The sequence below is a fragment of the Canis lupus genome, chromosome 21 (assembly GCF_048164855.1).
Source record: "Canis lupus baileyi chromosome 21, mCanLup2.hap1, whole genome shotgun sequence".
NCBI classification, from domain to species: Eukaryota; Metazoa; Chordata; class Mammalia; order Carnivora; family Canidae; genus Canis; species Canis lupus.
This window is the reverse complement of record NC_132858.1, coordinates 9199400-9217340: the sequence shown is the minus strand read 5'-3', so window position 1 is coordinate 9217340 and position 17941 is coordinate 9199400. Positions and strand designations below refer to the sequence as shown.

Sequence of the window (17941 nt, the reverse complement as noted above, 5' to 3'; positions counted from 1 at the left end):
CATGCCCCCACCCACCTCCCCTTTTATAACCACCTACTTGATCTCCATAGATTAGAGTCTGCTTTTTTTTTTTTTTTTTTTGGAGTGCCTGGGTGGGTCAGTGGGTTAAGCCTCTGCCTTGACCTCTGGTCATGATCCTGGGGTCCTGGGTGGGGCTCCCTGCTCAGAGGGTAGTCTGCTTCTCCCTTCCCCCTGCTTGTGCTTTTTGGTTCTCTCTCTCAAATAAATGAAATGTGGAAAAAAAAAAAAAAGTCTGTGTTTTTGGTTTGTCCCTTTTTATCTTTGTTCATTTTTTTTTAATTCTTAAATTTGACGTGAGTGAAATCATGATATTGGTTTTTTTCTGACTGATTTGTTTCACTTAGTATTATACTCTTTAGCTCCATCCATATGTTGTTGCAAGCAGCAAGATTTCATTGTTTTCAAAATTCCCCTTTTTATAAGGATACCAGTCATGTTGCAAAAAGTCGCAGCCTCCGTCCACTATGACCTCGTCTAGTAAAGTACAACTGCAAATCAGGTACTTATTTCCAAATAGGGCTACATTCTGAGGTACTGGGGGTTAGACCTCCACACAACACATGAGTGGAAAAGGAATGAAATTCATCTCATAACATGAGGTTACAAGGTTATGGTGCAAAGCCACGACTCTGGAAGCACCTCCTATACCACAGCTGGGAGATAATAATGAATGAGTCCTAGAGCAGCATTTGTTCTTTTTTTTTTTTTTTTAAGATTTTATTTATTTATTCGTGAGAGACACAGAAACATAGAGGGAGAAGCAGGCTCCCTGTGGGGACCCTGGGATTATGACCTGAGCTGAAGGCAGACAGTCAACCACTGAGCCACCCAGGCATCTCCAGCATTTGTTCTTTAGTCAAATACACTATATTAACCGCTGCTGATGCCCATTCCAAGCACTTTGCGTATGTTCTTTTTCTCCATAGTGCCGGACACACACAGAGTGCCGCTAGTTAAGCTGTCGAAATAAGTGATGCTCCAAGTCCCAGTGCAACACAGACATTTGTGTAGTCGCTGGGGAATCAAGAGGTGAAACAGGCAAAGAAAGGGACTTGGGGCAAGGAGCTGCTGTTGCCAGAATGGCTGGAGCTCAGGGTCAGACCCCTGCTGCCTCCAGACCACAGATTTATTACCTGGGCTGGAGGTAGGATTTCCACCCTGTTAGGTCTTCGATGGTGCTGGTTGCCCAAGGAGCATGAGGATCCTGTTAGGACCTGCCATGGCCACACTGCTTCCCGTTCCATTTGAGATCCAAAAAAAATCAAAAACAGGACCTTGAAGAAATAGTTGCACATCCATGTTCTCTGCAGCATTATTCATGATGGGCAAAAGATGAAAGTAATCCACATGTCCATCAAGGGGTGAAAGGATGAACTAAATATGGTCCAACCACAAGGAAGAATACTATTCAGCCTTAGAATAGGGCACTCTGACACCTGCTACAACATGGATGAAGTTTGAGGACATGATGCTTGGTGAAGTAAGCCAGTCACAAAAGGACAAATGCTGTCTGAGTCCACCCCTGTGAGAACCTGGAGGACACAAGTCCATAGAGATAAAAAGAAGGACTATGGGTACCAGGAACTGGGACAGAATGGGGGCTAGTGGGTAAGATGGGAAATTTTTCTGTGTTTATTTTAGCACAATAAAAGAAAAGTCATGAAAAAACAACAACAACAACAACAACAACAAAACCAACCAACCCAAAGCCAATGGGTGGCAATATAATATCCAGTCGAAATGATGCAGGGTTGCAGGGATCTTGTCTTGCAGAGTCGAAGAATGAATCTCATGAACATAAAAGGGTGAAGTGATGTCTATTAAGTGAAGTTGAGAACAGAAAGAAAGCTCTCTAGAGTGAGAGGAGTCCCCCATGGGTTGCCACTAGGGCTTTATTGGTCGGTCTTTTACTGAAAACCAACCCGGGAACTTCAGTCTTCTTGAGGTCAGCAGTGGTACCACCACGATTACTTCTTTGAATACCTCATCTCTGAGGTATAAGACAAACACAGTGCTCTGTTTCAGTGCATTTTATCTGTGGTTTCATTACACCTCATTATTTCTGCAATTTCTGGTGACCCTGGTCATGGAGGCTCCTGCCTATTCCTCCCTACCCAGCCCCACCCGTCCCTCACTACTCTTTCATCACCTAGCCTCAAGGAGTAGGAGGGAGAAAGTCCTTCCTTCTCCCTAGCACGGGTTTCAGAAAGTGGCATCTGGCTCGCCAGCTTCCAGTCTTTCTATGCGCAAGGCTCACTCAGTGCTCAAACTGAGAAAACAGATTTTTTCCAGTTTCAAGTCCTTCTGCAAAGTGAGTTAACATTTCTCTAGATCACAATGAATAGGTTTCTTCCTAGAATACCTACTCTAGTGTGTGTGTGTGTGTGTGTGTGTGTGTGTGTGTGTGTGTGTGTGTGCCTGTGCTTCCTTTAAAGCCCCAGGGCTCAGGAAACTCACACAGGGAGGTCACCAAACCACTGATTGGGATCTTACTTCAATTTACAATTCGGCCGGATTCCCCATTTCCTTTTTTTTTTTTTTTTTTTAAGATTGTATTTATTTATTCATGAGAGACACAGAGAGAGAGGCAGAGACACAGGCAGAGGGAGAAGCAGGCTCCCTGTGGGGAGCCCGATGCAGGACTCCATCCCGGGACTTGGGGACCATGCCCTGAGCCAAAGTGCTCAATCGCTGAGCCACCCAAGTGTCTGAGATTCCCCACTTCTATTTCTATCAGGTGGTGTCTCTTCTCTCCTTCTAAGGATCATCAAAAGCGCCACTCCCAGGATTCCTGGGTGGTTCAGCGGTTGAGCACCTGCCTTTGGCTCAGGGCATGATCCCGGATTCCCGGGTTTGAGTCCCACATCAGGCTCCTTGTATGCAGCCTGCTTCTCTCTTTCTCTCTGTCTCTCATAAATAAAGTCCTTTTTTTTTTTTTAAAGTGCCACGCCCTGTTTAAATGGTCAAACACCCACCAGAGTGAGTGGCAAGAGAACAAAAAAAGCATCCAAACTGGACAAAAGAAGCAAAACTCTCTCTTGACTCAGAGATGTCATCATCTTACTGCAGAAAACCACAGACTCTACCAAACAACAGCCTATTAAGATGAATAAATCCTGGACAGAAGTCTGATGGGATTGACTTTTTTAGTCTATGATCACGGAGGCAGGGACTTGTGCCGTGTTCCATCACACCCAGAAGTGGAGAGCCAGCGCATTCCATTCTGGAAGCACTGGCCCAACCCAATCACAGGTGTGCGGGGCAGGAGGGAGCTGTGCACTGCAGGCTGGAAGCCTTCCAGGGCGCCCCTGGGCCTCTGCAGCAGGCAAGGCGGGTGGCCACTGTGGGGCTGGGGTGGAGGCACTCAGACTTCCGTCAAAGCCTCCAAGAAGCAACAGTGGAAACACTCCTCAGTGTGTATGCCTGGTCTTGAATGACTCAGACATAACTCGAATGCATGAAAGGCTGGTTTATCCTATAGAAACCCTTCGGGCACCTGGCTCCTAAGGCACCTAACAAGAATCTGGAAGGTGCTCTGAGCCTGGGGCAGAATCAGAAAGGAAACAATGCCCTTGCAGGTTTGAACCAGTCTGGTCTGGAAAACTCTAGCAACCCCAGGGGACAGGAAGCTTGCTTCCTCTGGAAGAAGGCTCTTGGAAGGACAAGCTGTGGCCAAGTGGTAGGGAGGTAAACAGGATACCTTCCTCTGACTTTTATCATCTCATTTTTATTCCGGTGTAGTTAATATACATTGTCATATGAGCTTCAGGTGTACAAGATATTGATTCATTTTATTTTATTTATTTATTTTTTTAAAGATTTTATTTGAGAGAAAGCACATGAGCAGGGGGAGGAGCAGAGACTGGGAGACACGCTGACTCCCCATCAAGACCGGAGTCAAAGGCAGACGCTTAGCAGACGGAGCCACACAGGCGTCCCCTAGCCACACTTTAAATACTTCGTTGTCAAGGGCCATTTCTATCACTGCAGAAAGTTCTATCAGACAGTGCTATGTGAGATCTGACAGGAGGGGGAATTCAGTACTTCACAAATCAGGACACAAGAGCAGCTCAGCTGAAAGGTCTCACATTTATTACTGAACCAACCTACTGGTATAGAGGCATAGTAACAGAGAAAATCATTCCCTTGATAAGACATGTCTATTGGCCAGGTAGGAAGGATGTTTCCATATTGATAGGATAGGAACATGTGATCTCCATGCGGCTTAAATATGTGTGCCAATTATGTTTGCTATTTCATGATGTGCGATGCTTCCTCATAGACCCAGCTTGGTTCTTCTCCAGTGCCTCCTCTTGGAGTTGTACCTGTGTGTGATTTTATTACCAGTTTTCATCCGAATCAACTGGGGACTAGGACAATTCTGCTTTTGTTTCTTGGCCAGGAATTGCTTGATTCTGAAAGTCTTGTGAGAAGACATGGCGATCACAGTCAACCACACGCAACCAGGATGGCGGCGGAGATATTGATTCATTTTAAAGAATTAAAATGATCTTAGCTTGGGTAGCCTTGGTGGCTCAGCGGTTTAGCTCCACCTTTGGCCCAGGGTGTGATCCTGGAGACCCAGGATGGAGTCCCAGGTCAGGCTCCCTGCATAGAGTCTGCTTCTCCCTCTGCCTGTGTCTCTGCCTCTCTCTCTCTCTCTCTCTGTGTCTCTCATGAATAAATAAATAAAATCTTTAAAAAATAAATGGTCTTAGCTGTAGAGCACCAGCGTCCAGGAACACCTGTTTGTCGAAGCAGGCAAAGAGGGAGTGATTTTGATGCTTCCCACTAGGAGTCACATTTGGTTGATGCAGGCAGGTGGGGTCCGGGAACCTGGAGGGGATCCCCAAGGACCAGCCAGGAGGGTCCTGGCACCATGCAGGATAGAAATCAAACATGAGCCAGCGGGAGGAAAGCAGAACTCACTGAGGGTACGGAGAGAGTGCAGGTATAGACAGTGTCTGGGAGATCCAGAAAGGAAAAGGGAAAGAGTCTTTTCTTTGCTCTGGGTCTGGGGGTTTTACAGATTATGAGCTAGTGTATATGTCCTCTCAGGAACCTGGTAGAGCGAAGACAAGGGTCCAGGTGTCCTTCATAAAACAGTGATTCCTTGGGGCCCAGGGGTCTTGGTTGGGAGATGTCCATCACTCGTGGTCTGGAATGTGCCTATGATGGCTTTGGCCAGTCATTCTCACCAAATCTTTCCTTAGATGTTGTCTGTTGTGTCTATTGTGCTGGGAGACTAAGAAATCATGAGCTCCTTGTCCCTTACAGGGAGGACATGCATTATTTGCACTATGAGGCACGTGTAAAGTGGGGGTCAGGTTCTAGCAAGAATAGAAGGAAAAGGAGCAAAACCCAGATTTTTATGGGCTCTCAGGTCCCCTACATCTTGGAGAACCTCAATTCCAGCTGTATGTAACCAGAAAACCACAATGTCTGCTTTGCCAACCAGAGTATGACTGTGCAGGGCTGTGAGTGACAGCCCTGTTTCTGCTCAGCATTAATCAGGGTTCGAACTGAATTTTCAGATTTAAAACCATTTCCTCCATCTCTTGAAAAAAACAACTTTCTTTTTCTAAAAAAAAAAGTATTTTAAATTCAACCTTATTCAGCACAGGAATTTGGGTTTTTCTTGGTTTTGACACCTTCTGACAAGTTACTCAGAAAAGGGGTATCAGTACACTGGGTGAGAAGTACTTAAACCCATAGATGGGGTTTAAGTCAATGAAAAATGGATGTATCGAAGTGAAAACACACACCCACACAAAACCTTGTATATAGACGTTCACAGCATTTTTATTCATAATCGCCGGAAAGCAGATACAACCCAAATGTCCATCATGAGGTGCACAAATAAAGAAAATGTGGTACCCATACACTATACCCACATTAAAAAGGTGGAGTAGGGCAGACATACTGTTCCATCTTCAGCCCTCTGTCTTATTCATGTTTGCTCAATTGACCTCTCTTGGGGCCACGTGTCCTGGCCCCCTTGGAGATCAGGATCCACACCTTAGAAACACCTCAGAGGGCCCAGATCAGGGAAGGCTGGTTTTGGCCTCCCATGAACCTGTCAGAGATGACATGGTCTTTCCCCCTCCTGATGCACAGGTGGTAACACAAGATCCAGTTAACGGTTAGCTGTCAAGTGCAAGCAAACCCTCTGGTGACGCCACCGTGTCCTCTGCATGTCCCCCTCACTGTACAAAATCTATGGACTAAGATCCAGACCTGCGGACAATAACCGCACAGCTGGATCGCCGTTTGCCGGATCCGTCATCAGTGAGTCACCCCGAGTAAACTGTGTGAACTGGGTGGAGTGGCTGGCTTCATTTTCTGGTCTCAAAGTGCCTTCTCGGTTTCGGGGACACTTTACCAACCCCCACTCCCGCCACTTCTAACAAAAGGAGTGAAGTGCTTGCGCCCTGCCACAGCACAGGTGAACCTTGAAAACGTTTTTCTTTTTCTATTTTTTTTAAGATTTTGTTTATTTATTCATGAGACACACACACACACACACACAGAGGCAGAGATATAGGAAGAGGGAGGAAAAGCAGGCTCCATGCAGGTAGCCACACCCTGAGCCAAAGGCAGAGGCTCAACCGCTGAGCCACCCAGAAGTCCCCAATTTTTTCTACCTGAAAGAAGCCAGACAGAAAAGGCTACCTATGGTGCAATTTCATTTATGTAAAATGTCCCAAATAGGCAAATGGATCCAGGCAAGTTTGGGGGAGGGATTATGCGGTGAGGGGATAGGATTGGAGGAATAGAAAGTGATCGTTTCATGAGCATTGGGGTTCTTTTGAGGGGGAGATGAACGTGTTTTGGAACTAGGTAGTGGCAATGATTATACAATGTGGCACACATGCTAAAGCCACTGTATATCATTCACTGTACCATTAAAGTGGGCACAGCAGTGAATTCCATGTCTTAAAAAACATAGTCACAAGATCCAACCAATCTAGCTTCAGAATTTCAATTCACACCCTATTTGATGATTCTCCCAGAGCCACCTGGGATCCTGCGGGGTTGGGGGGTTGGGGAGTGTCTTTTCTTGACTCATCTTCCAGTTCCAGCCTGGTGAGGAAGGAAGGGCACAGGAGGAGGCTCCCCATCCCTGGGGCTGCCCCCTGTAGGCTGGCACTGGCTATGAGTGGGGGCGTGGGGTCTGTAGAAACCCCCCGTGGGATCTCCACCTGGGTCTCCCTGCCGGTGGACCGCTCCCCTGGGCTGGGTCCCATCAAGACAACTTGAGGACAGTCACCCTCTATCTTTGTGACCTGGTGCTGTGTAACAAATCACTACAAACCTCACCTCTCAAAAACACACACATCTCCTCTTGTGTCTATGGGACAGGAGTCCAGGCATCGCTTAGCTGGGTCTTCTGCTTGACATCTCAAAGGTAGAAATCACGGTGTCCGTCGGGGCTGCTTCTTGTCAGAAGCTGCCTGAGGGGAGGACCCAGCTCATGGGATTACCAAACTCACGGGATTATTGGTGGCACTTATTATGGGCTGCGGGGGCCAAGGGCCTCAGCTTCTTTTTTTTCTTTTTAAATATTTTATTTTGAGAGAGGAAGTGAATGAGAAAGAGAGCACAGGAGCAGAGGCAGAGGGAGAGGAAGAAGCAGACTCCCCGCTGAGCCGCGATTTCCACCACCCCACAACCACCCATACCTCCACCCACCCATCCCTCCCCCGTCCCTGCCCCCTGCCCCCTGACTCCCTTTGACTCGGGGCTTGATCTCAGGATCCCGAGATCATGACCTGAGCTGAAGGCAAATGCTTCACCAGACTGAGCCACCCAGGCGTCCCCAAGAGCCTCAGCTTCTTGTTGGCCTGTCCTGGGTTCACCAAGTACAGCCAAGGAGGAATGCACACTCTTGTTTATTATTAATGATGATGATGATGATGGTGCCTTACTTAGATTTGTGGAAAGCATTTAACCGCATAAAACACACAGGGGGCCGTTTACAAAAAAGGCCATGTTTGTAAACAGCAGCAAGGATCCAAACGGAACACAGGATGGTAATGAGGGGAGCCTGCAGGGGTGTGTGTGGCCAGCCCACTGGGCCCCGAGAGTCCCCTGCACTGATTGAGACATCATGTGGTGCCATCTGCAGACATCCTTCTCCAAGACACAAGGCACAGCCACTTCTGGCTGAGCCCAGCATTCCAGCATGAGGAGCTCTTGGTCACGACACATCAGTCCATCAGGGTAGTGGACCCCAGTAAACGTCTCCCCATCTTCACTGTGTGGCTGCTGGTAGCAGCAGTCATGGACAATCAGTGCGCCATGGACCCTGTCCAGCATATAGGAGGACTGCAGATTCTCTGGACAGATGGTTGGGAGCTTCCTTGGTAGAAGTTTCTAAAACTGGGGTGCCTGGGTGGCTCATTGGTTGAGCGTCTGCCTTCAGCTCAGGTCATGATCCCGAGGTCCTGGGATTAAGTCCCACATCAGGCTCCTCTCGAGGAGCCTGCTTCTCCCTCTGCCTGTGTCTCTGCCTCTCTCTGTGTCTCTCATAAATAAATAAATAAAATCTTTTTTTAAAAGTTTCTAAAACTATCACGCCTCTGTCATGTTCCTCTCTGGCAATGATACCGACTCTCATGGATCCACAGAAAGTCCTGTTGGGGGGCACTGTCTAATTAAGGGTGGGCAGGTCAGTAAGTTCTTGGCATTTTCTCCAATTTCCCTTTTATTCAAAAGGTGTCTATAGAAACCATCCTCCAAAACTTCTTGTCTGGAAGTAATTTCAGAACAGGTGGCTTTTTTTTGGCCAGTGTTGGTAGAGATGATGGTGAAGGCCAAGGTGACATGTGGGTGAGACTGGCTGCAGCTCAGGGGAGCAGCCGCCCAGACGGCCACCCCAGCCCAGACCACCAGGATGCTGGACAGCAGGTGCCCGACGAGCCTGTGGGGATGGAATTCGGACAGAGGAGCCTGCTCACACCTCAGCTGCCCCCACAGTGCCCTGCCACCTAGGTAGTGACCTAGTGACCGGGCAGCAGGACTCAGGGTGGGCATGTCTGCAGGTCCACATTTTCCCCAATCGCTCTGACATCGAGGTAGGTGGCTGTCCTGGTTCTCTTCTTCTTTTGGTATTTTTCTTAAAGATTTTATTTATTTATTCATGAAATACAGAGAGAGAAAGAGAGAGAGAGAGAGAGAGAGAGAGAGGCAGAGACACAGGCAGAAGGAGAAGCAGGCTCCATGCAGGGAACCTGACTTGTGACTCGATCCCAGGTCTCCAGGACCAGGCCCTGGGCTGAAGGCGGCGCTAAACCACTGAGTCTGAGTCCGGGCCTCACCCTGGGGGGCAGAGACCAGGGTCGCAGCCAGGCATCCCTGGCCTGCCCAGCTCCAGCCCAGCCCCCCTTGTCTGAGGTGGGGGCCACAGCAGGAGCTCCAGCTGATGGGTGCCAGTGGGAGGTACGACTGTCCTCCTGGCCTGGGATGCTGGGGAGTGGGAGGCCATGTGGGCCTGACTCTCCCTTGCTGCCTGCTGGGACCCCTGAGTCAGCACTTGGGGCAGAGGAATCCTGGAAAGCGGGGAATGCAGAGTTGATTTGTTAATCACAGGGTTGAGCGCCTTGAACGTCTGCAGCCTGGTTTTGACATCTGTGGAACAGCCATGAGAACATGTGCCACTGCAGGCTGAGCAGGGGTCTGAGGTTGGGGGCCTGCCCAGTGTAGGGAGCATGTCATGCCCACTGACCTGTGCCCACTGAGCCACCGGGCCACCTGCCTTTCTCTCCTAATTTGTCCAAGACACAGTTTCTCTTCTTACAGAAATGCATGTATCATATTGTTTTTTTAGATTTTATTTATTTATGTGTGAGAGAGAAAAAGTAAGAGAGAATGAGGGGAGGGGGAGGGGCAGAGGGAGAGGCAGGCTCCTTGCGGAGCAGGGAGCCTGACCCCGGCCTCGATCCCAGGACCCCAGGACCCCCTGAGCCAAAGGTGGACGCTTCACCGACTGAGCCACCCAGGGTTAGAGCCACAGGATGGAACTGTAAACTGTAAATGAGGCTCCCTCTGTGACTGTACCATACCCCATGCATCTGGGGTCCTGGGATGTGCAGGTCACCTTTGCAGTCCTTGGGGGCTATGTCTCAGAGTTTCGGAGCAAAATAATTACTGGATTATTATAATTTCTTGGAAACGATGAAGCACAAAGCTGTGCCTCTGAGGGTTCTGGCCACCTGCCCCACATTTGGCCCTTGAATGGCTGCGCTGTAGGGGATGAAAGGGACCCCACCCCTTCTGATCTTTCAGGTATTGTGGCCCCCCCAAGGAAGAGCATCTCGTCCAGGGTCAGTGGAAGAGCTGGGACAACAGCTCAGCTGTGTGTCTCCCCAGCTGGGCCTCACCACCCCAAGAGGGCCACTGTTATTGCCCCTCCTTGCAGATAGGGAGAGGCTGTTGGCAGAGGGACTGGGCGGGGTCTGAGGCTTTCTTCCTCATGACAGGTGACAGCGAGCCCCCCTTGGCAGTCACACTGCCCCCAGCAGAGTATCAAGGCCCCAACCCTGGCTCAGGTGGCCACTGCAAACGCATATCTGTCCCTCATCTGTCCTGCATCCTCTCTGCTCAGCACCCAGCATGGGGTCAGGTAGGGGGCTGGCTAGCTGAATGCCATGGAACCAGGGAGGAGATGATTCTTTCACGGGAACTGGACACTTTCTCCGTGGGGGTGAACAGGACAGGGCTCCTGTACTCATGACCCCACCCCCCCAATGCCCTAATCCTCCTACAATGCCATCCAGGGCAAGGACGGATCCCACACTCCAGGAATGAGTTAGCAGCTGCTTGCTGCACCCAGATATGCTGCTTCTCAGGGCCTCCCAGTCCTGCCTGGACCTGGTCCTTCTGCTAGTCGGTGGGGTCTGCTTCTCTGTCTCTCTCTCTTTTTTTTTTTTTTTAAAGATTTATTTATTTATTCATTCAGAGAGAGCGAAGCAGAGACACAGGCAGAGGGAGAAGCAGGCCCCATGCAGGAAGCCCGATGCGGGAATCGATCCCAGGTCTCCAGGATCACACCCCAGGCTGCAGGTGGCACTAAACCGCTGCGCCACCAGGGCTGCCCTGCTTCTCTCTCTTCCTCTGCCTCCCACTCCACCTGCTTCTGCGCTCCTGTCTCTTCCATTCTTTGTCAAATAAATGGATAAAATCTTAAAAAAAAAAAAAGTTAAAAAAAAGTTAAAGAAAAAAGTTGCTGGTGATATATCCCAGGGGATGAGAAATAACAGTGTCACTGGGAAACTGGATCTCTTGAGGAAACTGCAGACTTCTGGATGCTGAGGAAACCTCAGGGTTTTCTGTAAGCAGGGTGAGTCAGAGGCTCGTTTCCCTCTGTAGCACCCTGCTCCCCCATCTGCCACCCTCCCAGCAGAGTCTGGCATGGCTGCCCTGGGAGCCAGGCCACGCACATTTCCAGGGGGGACCGGGAAGGGGAGCACTGAGTAGGGGGACAGGGGACAGCTCTGGATACCCGCAGCATCCTGGAGTATCACCACTGGTGTCTACATACCCAAGAGTTAGCCCAAAGGACCCAGAAATCCTGTCTGTCCAGATTTTTTCTATCCCGAAGTGCTGCATGACGCCCTTATAACCATCATCTGGGCTTTGGGCCAGCTGTTCCTGTAACGTTTTTTCCACCCAGCTTTCTTTTCCTTGTTCATTTAGAAACAACCTGTGGCATGCCAAGGACATAAAGATAATTTATGGGGATTCTGAGGCTGCATTGCGGTGTGGTGGCAGGCTGCTGACTCAGGCTCTGCGGGAGTGGATGGGTCTGGCTCTGGGAGGAAGCGGCTCAGAGCTTTCTCTCCAGAGCCACGCCCTGGTATTAAGATGTGAGAAGCTGTACCTCCAGGGCACCTGTTCCCCGAAAGTGAGTGGATGGGCTCCCCCTGGGGATCCAAACCAGCCTGTGGGCACTCTCCTCTGGGGGACAGTCCCCAGGGGTCCAGGCGGCCTGAGGCTGGCACAAGGCCTTCCCTCTGCCCACCCCGAGCCCCATTCTTCCTGGAGCTGCAGGGGCCGAGCTGGAGGGGCCTGGAAGTAGGAGTGCCCCTCTCTCGGACCCCACTGACCAGCCTCTTTCTCTTCACCTGTTACCCTCCATGTACTGTTGGGGGCAGGGGGAGGGTGTCAAATGTCCCTTGGCTGTGGCCTGTGAGGTCTGTGGCTAATTGTCCCCACCCCTCCTTCAGCGCCATCTGGGCTGTCCCTGCAAAGGCAGGCCCACTCACTCTGGCCCTCATGGCCATGAGTACTGGGGCTGGTGGCCATGGTGTAATCAAAGCAAGAGCTGGGCTGGGGACAGTGGGGGGAAGGAGATAGGGGGAGGTTGTTGTGGGGGGAAGAGGTCAAGCAAATGGGCCTCAGAGCCACCCGTAATCTCAGAGCTCCCAGAGTGGGCAGTACCACCCATGTCCTCAGTGGGCTCGTCAGACAGTGGACGGGACCCCTGCTTCCTGGCACTCCCTCAACAGCGTGGGCCTGCTTCCCACTGTTCCCTGCAAACTGCACCCCCATCCTCCCCTGGATCCCTCCTCTCCATCCCCCTGGCCTTGGCCTCAGCCCCTCCTGGGTATCTGCAGCCTCAGACAGCCCCTAGCTGGCATTGTGTCTGTCCCAGGGAAGACCTGCTCACCTTTTCAGAAGTCCCCCAAGAAGAGAACACAAACTGTCTGTACTCGTTTATTTCAAGGGATGGCGCACAGACATCCCACACTGGGGGCAGGGAACAAGACCGTGGCTACGGACTGGAAAGTGGGACGGTCAGTTCTGATGGCACTGCCACCGCGTAGTTTAAGGCTCTGTGTGTCTACACACGCAGATGCTCATGCACACACGTGCACGCACACACACATACAGGTGGCACTGGACACAGAAAAAGAGGCAAGACGCCAGACGCTGCTTGCAGCCTGCCTAAAATATTGCAATTGCGTTTATTAAAAAAGTGTAAAACGGGAAGACTGTGCATCTGTCCGAGCAAAGTGGCAAACTTGGGCTTCCCTGACTCAGGGAACACCAGTGCCGGCGAAGCCGACCCCACGCACCACTGCCCACACACACACACCTGCGCTCAGGTGTGCCCGCCCGCCCCCCCACCCCCGCCACGCCCAGGCTGTGTGAGGTGGGATGGATTCCACTGGTATGTATCGTGGGGATCCTGTCCAAACAGCACAAAACCAGACTAAAATCCAAATGCTCTCTCCAGAGTAGCTCCAGTCTGCCCCAGATACCACTGGAGGCCTCTCGTGGCACGACTCCGGCAATGCACGCTGGGTGTCAGGACGGACAGCCCTGGGCATCCGGACGGAGGAGGCTCTGGGAACCTCTGGGACTCCTGGCTTGCTCTGCAAAAGCTCCCTACTCACCCTGGCTGGGGAGTGACCAAGCAAAGTCTGGGCAGGCCCCTCACCCCCGCCTCCGTCCATCACGCGGGACAAGTAGAAGCTGACCAGGAAAGAGTAGGCGAGTTGGCCAAGGGGTGTGAGGCATGACGAAAGCTGCATTTGGCTTTAGCATTAAGGCCGGCGCTGGGCGGAGGGTCCCACAGGAGAGGGACCTCCTCCCCTGGAGGAGCCCCGGGTGGCCCTCTGGGGCCCTCCTGCCGTCCTCCTGCCGCCCCTCTGTCCACAGCGGCCACGCTTGCCGGCTCTCTCTGCCTCCCCCGGGCTGGCTTAAAGTGCTAGGTGCCTGGGAGGGAGGGCTGGGGCTGGCCGAGTTCTGCAGGCGCTGCCCGTGCTGCCCACAAAGGGCTCTTATTTGAGGATGTAGTTAATGAGCAGCTGACACGCCAGGAACACACAGAGCAGGAACCAGGAGCGGGGGCTCTGCAGGAGGCCCGGGGCTGCTACCTGCCTGGCCCTCGCCGTGGAGCTCAGCATGGCCGAGAGGTGCCTGCAAGGACAGGGGAGGGTGGCGGCTGAGCCAGGGTGGGCCCAGAGGGAGTGCATCCCTACCCTTGGCAGACGTTATGGCAGGGGCCCCAGGGCACAGTGGATGCCCCGGCACACATTCCAGGGAGAGGGAGTCACGGCTGGGGGAGCTGGGCCTCTTGCAGCCTCTTTCCCATTCTTGCCGTGACAGGCTGAGCTGCACCACCCCGCCCCAAAAGTCATATGTCAGAGTCCTGAGCCCCAGTACCTCAGATGGGACTCTATTTGGAGATGGGGGGTCTTTCAAGAAGTGATTCAGTTGAAACGAGGTCATCGCAGTGGGCTCTAATCCAGTATGACCAGTGTCCTTATAAGGACATAAAGGACACAGACACACATGGAGGGACGACCCCCTGAGGACCCAGGGAGAGCATGGCCGTCCACACACATGCAGAGAGGCCTCAGGAGGACCCCGCCTGCCCGTGCCTGGACCTCGGGCTTCCAGCCTCCAGGATGGGGGACAGCGAGCATCTGTGGTTTAAGTCCCATCCGTGGGACTGTGTCACGGCCACCCCAGGGCACTCATATCATCGCCTGGGACAGCCACGGTTGTGTGTCTGCAGACACTTCTGGCTCTTCCGACCACCTGTTTCCTAGCCAGCCTCCTCTGGTGCCAGGTGACTGACTCAGTCTGACCTACCCCAGGCTCCTCCAGCCCACGTACGGACTTTTCAGGAGCTACCAAGCATCGCCAGCTAATCCTGTTCAAGTAGGACTCCCTACAGCCTGCCCCTCCCCATCCCACCCCTGCCCAGGGCAGAGCTGGGCACCCCTGCTCAGGGCAGAGCTGGGCACTCTCTTCCCATCCTCATGCCACCAGGCCCTCTCAAATCCTGATGGGTCTAGCTCTGAGTAACACTGCAGGTCCATGGCCAGCCGGCCTTGGCTGCACTGCTGGCTCTCCTGCCCTCTCCGACATGGCACCCCAGCCGGGTCCCTGGGAGCGAGGCCTACCTGTGCAGCTCCTGCTGGGCCTCCCGGATGGACATGATGGCCTCGTGCAGTGCCTGCAGCCGCCGCGCCTCCTTCCCACACCGAGGGCAGGGGCTCTCGCTGCCTGGGATGTCCGGCCACCGGTCATGGGACACAAGGGACAGGGGATGGAGGGAGAATCAAAGGCGAGCTGGCATGTTCAGGGAGCCGGCACGTAGGGTCCCGGGGTCACGCCCAGCTCGGGCCCCTGCCCCTCCTCTTGGGAGCCTTTGGGTGGAGCTAACAACATGGGGAGTCGAGGGGCAGGCACGGAGGGAACCCCCAAGCTCAGCTGGCCTCCACTCAGCCCTGGGAGACAGAAACGGCCAAAGCACAGCCTGTGTACTGGAGAAGCGTGGACAAAGTCGGGGAGGAGCAGGCATGCCCATGAGGGTGATGGGAAGTGGAATCAGAGGCTCATGCACGGGTCAATGCTGTCCAGCTCATGCACAGCCCCTGCCAGCCAAGGGAGGCACCGCAACCTCGGAGTGCACCCCCCTGGTCTGCCCCTGGGCTCGGGAAGGCATATTAGAGGACCCCAGGGAGGATGGGCAAGGTGGGCCATACACCTGACTCTTCCCACCCTGCAGAGTAGCTGGCCCAGGAGGGCTCACCAGGAATGAAGTCACCGTCCTCCTCCTCCTCCTCCTCCTCATCTGAGAGCTCTGGGCAGGACTCGGGTGTGGAGCTGCTCTCGGTGACCTGGCTGTGGCCAGAGGGCTGGTCGCTGGACTTGCGGAGCCGCCGCTCTGGCCCAGGACCCTAGAGAGAGATGGAGCCACTGCAGCTGGGAGCATACCCACGTCCCCTGTCCCCTGGCCTTGGGGACAGGGCAGCATGTTTATGTCAGGACCGCTCCAGGAGAGGGGGTTGTGCACAGTTCTGACTCATGGGCCAGGACAGCTGGTCCTGCCTCGCTGTGCAAGCTGACAGCTAGGGTTCCCCTGATGTGGAGCGGACAGCTCCAGTGGGACCTCGAGGATTGGCTGACCCCCGATAATTCCCCAAAGTACAGGCCAATTGGAGAGGCAGAGAGGGACCCAGGGTGCATCCCGGTGGGTGCCTGTGGGGGGGCACCTGGCCTGAGGGGCTACCACAGGTGGGGAGGGTGGGGACATGTGGGCAGTGAGATACTGCAACCCTTGCTGGCTGGGAAATTGGGGTCACCAGGCAAGAAGGGCATGCCCGTCCTGCCCATGTAATCGCTCGTCTCCAGTCCTGCGCGTGGTAGGCAGCCACCACGGGCGCAGAGAACCTGCAGCACGTGGGGTGCTTGTCACACGGTGGCCTCCGTCCATGTGGCACCGTGCAGAACATGCCAGGCTTCCCTCACAAGCCGCACCCTGGTGTTTGTCTCAGGAGATCTTGGCATGCCTCCTGGAGCCTCCCTGCCTTCATTCCTTGCCTCTCCTTGGCACCTCTGTGCAGGTCGCTCTTCCTTTCACCTGGGCAAGTCCCCAGGCTGCCCTGAGCCTCCACTCCCTCCTCTGCAGGCTGGCTCTGTGGGCTCATAACATTATGGAGGGTGGCTCTGGGGAGCAGTGGGCTGGGGGCTAGCATACCTCTACCTGGTGCCCTGCACGCAGGGGTGCCCCATGAACACAGCCTCCTGCAAATCCAGGCATCTTGAGTGCCATGCAGGGCAGGGCAGGGGATGGCTGGGGGCCAGAGGAGGCCCCTCTGGGAGGGGTGAGTGTGTTTGAGCGGGTGGGGGTGGGGGAGGGTGGTAACAGAAGAGGGAGGGGCAGGCAGGTGAGAGTGAGGGTGGGGGTCCAGCCTGACAGTCCCCTCCCGCTGTGGAGGTCCACCCCAGGCAGGGCTGCTGGGGCTGCTGACCTGGTGCCTGGGCCCCGGGCTGCCCAGGAAGGCGGTCTGGTGGGCCATGGTCTCCCGCCGCATGGTGTACAAGACCCCGTCTTGCTCAAACTGGGCGATGTCCTTCAGGGGATCCCAGGGGCTACGGCTGGAGGGTCCAAAGGGCGTCCATCAGCAGGGCCAGCGGCCGTTGAGGGGAGGGTGCCCCATCTCAGCTTCCCAGCAGTGGCCAGAGCCCCCAGGGAGGGACCTTTGCCTACTCGTGTACGTAGGGCCCTGGGCAGCGGCCGGCCAGGGGAGCGCCCACAGAAGCCTCCCTCGCCCCATCATGCACTCCTCCAGCTGGGCAGGAGCCCCCAGGCAACCACCCACCACCCGTTGGCACTCACTCCTCATGTCGGTAGCACCACTCCTGGGTGGTGGGGTCCAGGTGGAACAGCTGTGGTTTCCAGGGCATGAGGTTCTGCTGGCGCTCGCGGGTCCGCTGCCGCTGTGCCTCCTCCAGTGAAAACTTCTCCTGCGTGGCCTTGTGCTGGTCACCCTCGCTGATGGCCCTGGTGACGTGCTGCCAGAGCCTGCGAGCAGGGCACTTGCTCTGAGCGGGTGACCTGGACGGTCCCACCCCTGTGGCCTTGGAGGGGAGGCTTAGAGCAACGTCCACTTGCTTGCCCCTAGTGGCAGGGGGCTCGCTGTCTCTTGGGATGCCCGTGTGTCCTAGAGCGGCGTTGATTCACTGCGAGAGGGTCCTCCTGACCCCGAGCTCACACCTCCCTCCTGCAGGGCACTCCCTGTGGAGCTGCCAGGCACCTAGGCCTGCTCTTCCTGGGCGGGGGGCGAGGGGGTGCTTCTCTCAGCTGCCCCAGCAGGACGAGTCATCTGTCACAGGGGTGCGCTCCAGCCCCCTCCCTGCCAGGGGACTCCCGGGACGTGCTCGCAGCACGGAAACCCTGCCCGGCCACGCCAGGCCTGTGTCAGCGGGTCCCGCGGACGCCAACGGGCCTCACCTCTCTGATTCTAGCTCCGTCTGCTCCTCAAATAGCACAGTGCGCCGTTTCAGCCTCTGCCCGCGGACCTCCCCGCTCGGGTTCCAGAAGAGCTCCGTGCTTCCTCTGCCCTCCTCCTTGATAAACACTTCTCTGTCCTGTCCCAGACAGGGGCAGAGGGGTCGG

The 17941-nt window shown here is 54.1% G+C and overlaps 1 protein-coding gene across 8 annotated transcripts in view; it reads right to left on the bottom strand.

Moving 5' to 3' along the window:
• Nucleotides 1-12958: 12958 nt before the first annotated feature.
• The window catches only part of OSBPL5 (oxysterol binding protein like 5), a 75870-nt gene continuing 70887 nt past the window's right edge, over nt 12959-17941 (bottom strand). For 5 of the 8 annotated variants that reach the window (XM_072790350.1, XM_072790352.1, XM_072790354.1 and 2 more), the window contains exons 17-22: nt 17777-17913; nt 17162-17347; nt 16794-16920; nt 15572-15719; nt 14940-15042; nt 12959-13947 (exon numbers count right to left, since the gene is read on the bottom strand). In XM_072790350.1, coding sequence (XP_072646451.1) covers nt 13809-13947; nt 14940-15042; nt 15572-15719; nt 16794-16920; nt 17162-17347; nt 17777-17913 — 840 coding nt within the window. In that variant the 3' untranslated portion in view covers nt 12959-13808. Of the gene's footprint in view, nt 13948-13968; nt 14293-14939; nt 15043-15571; nt 15720-16793; nt 16921-17161; nt 17348-17776; nt 17914-17941 lie in introns of those variants that run through there. The other 3 variants (XM_072790356.1, XM_072790355.1, XM_072790351.1) reach the window with 3 other exon arrangements.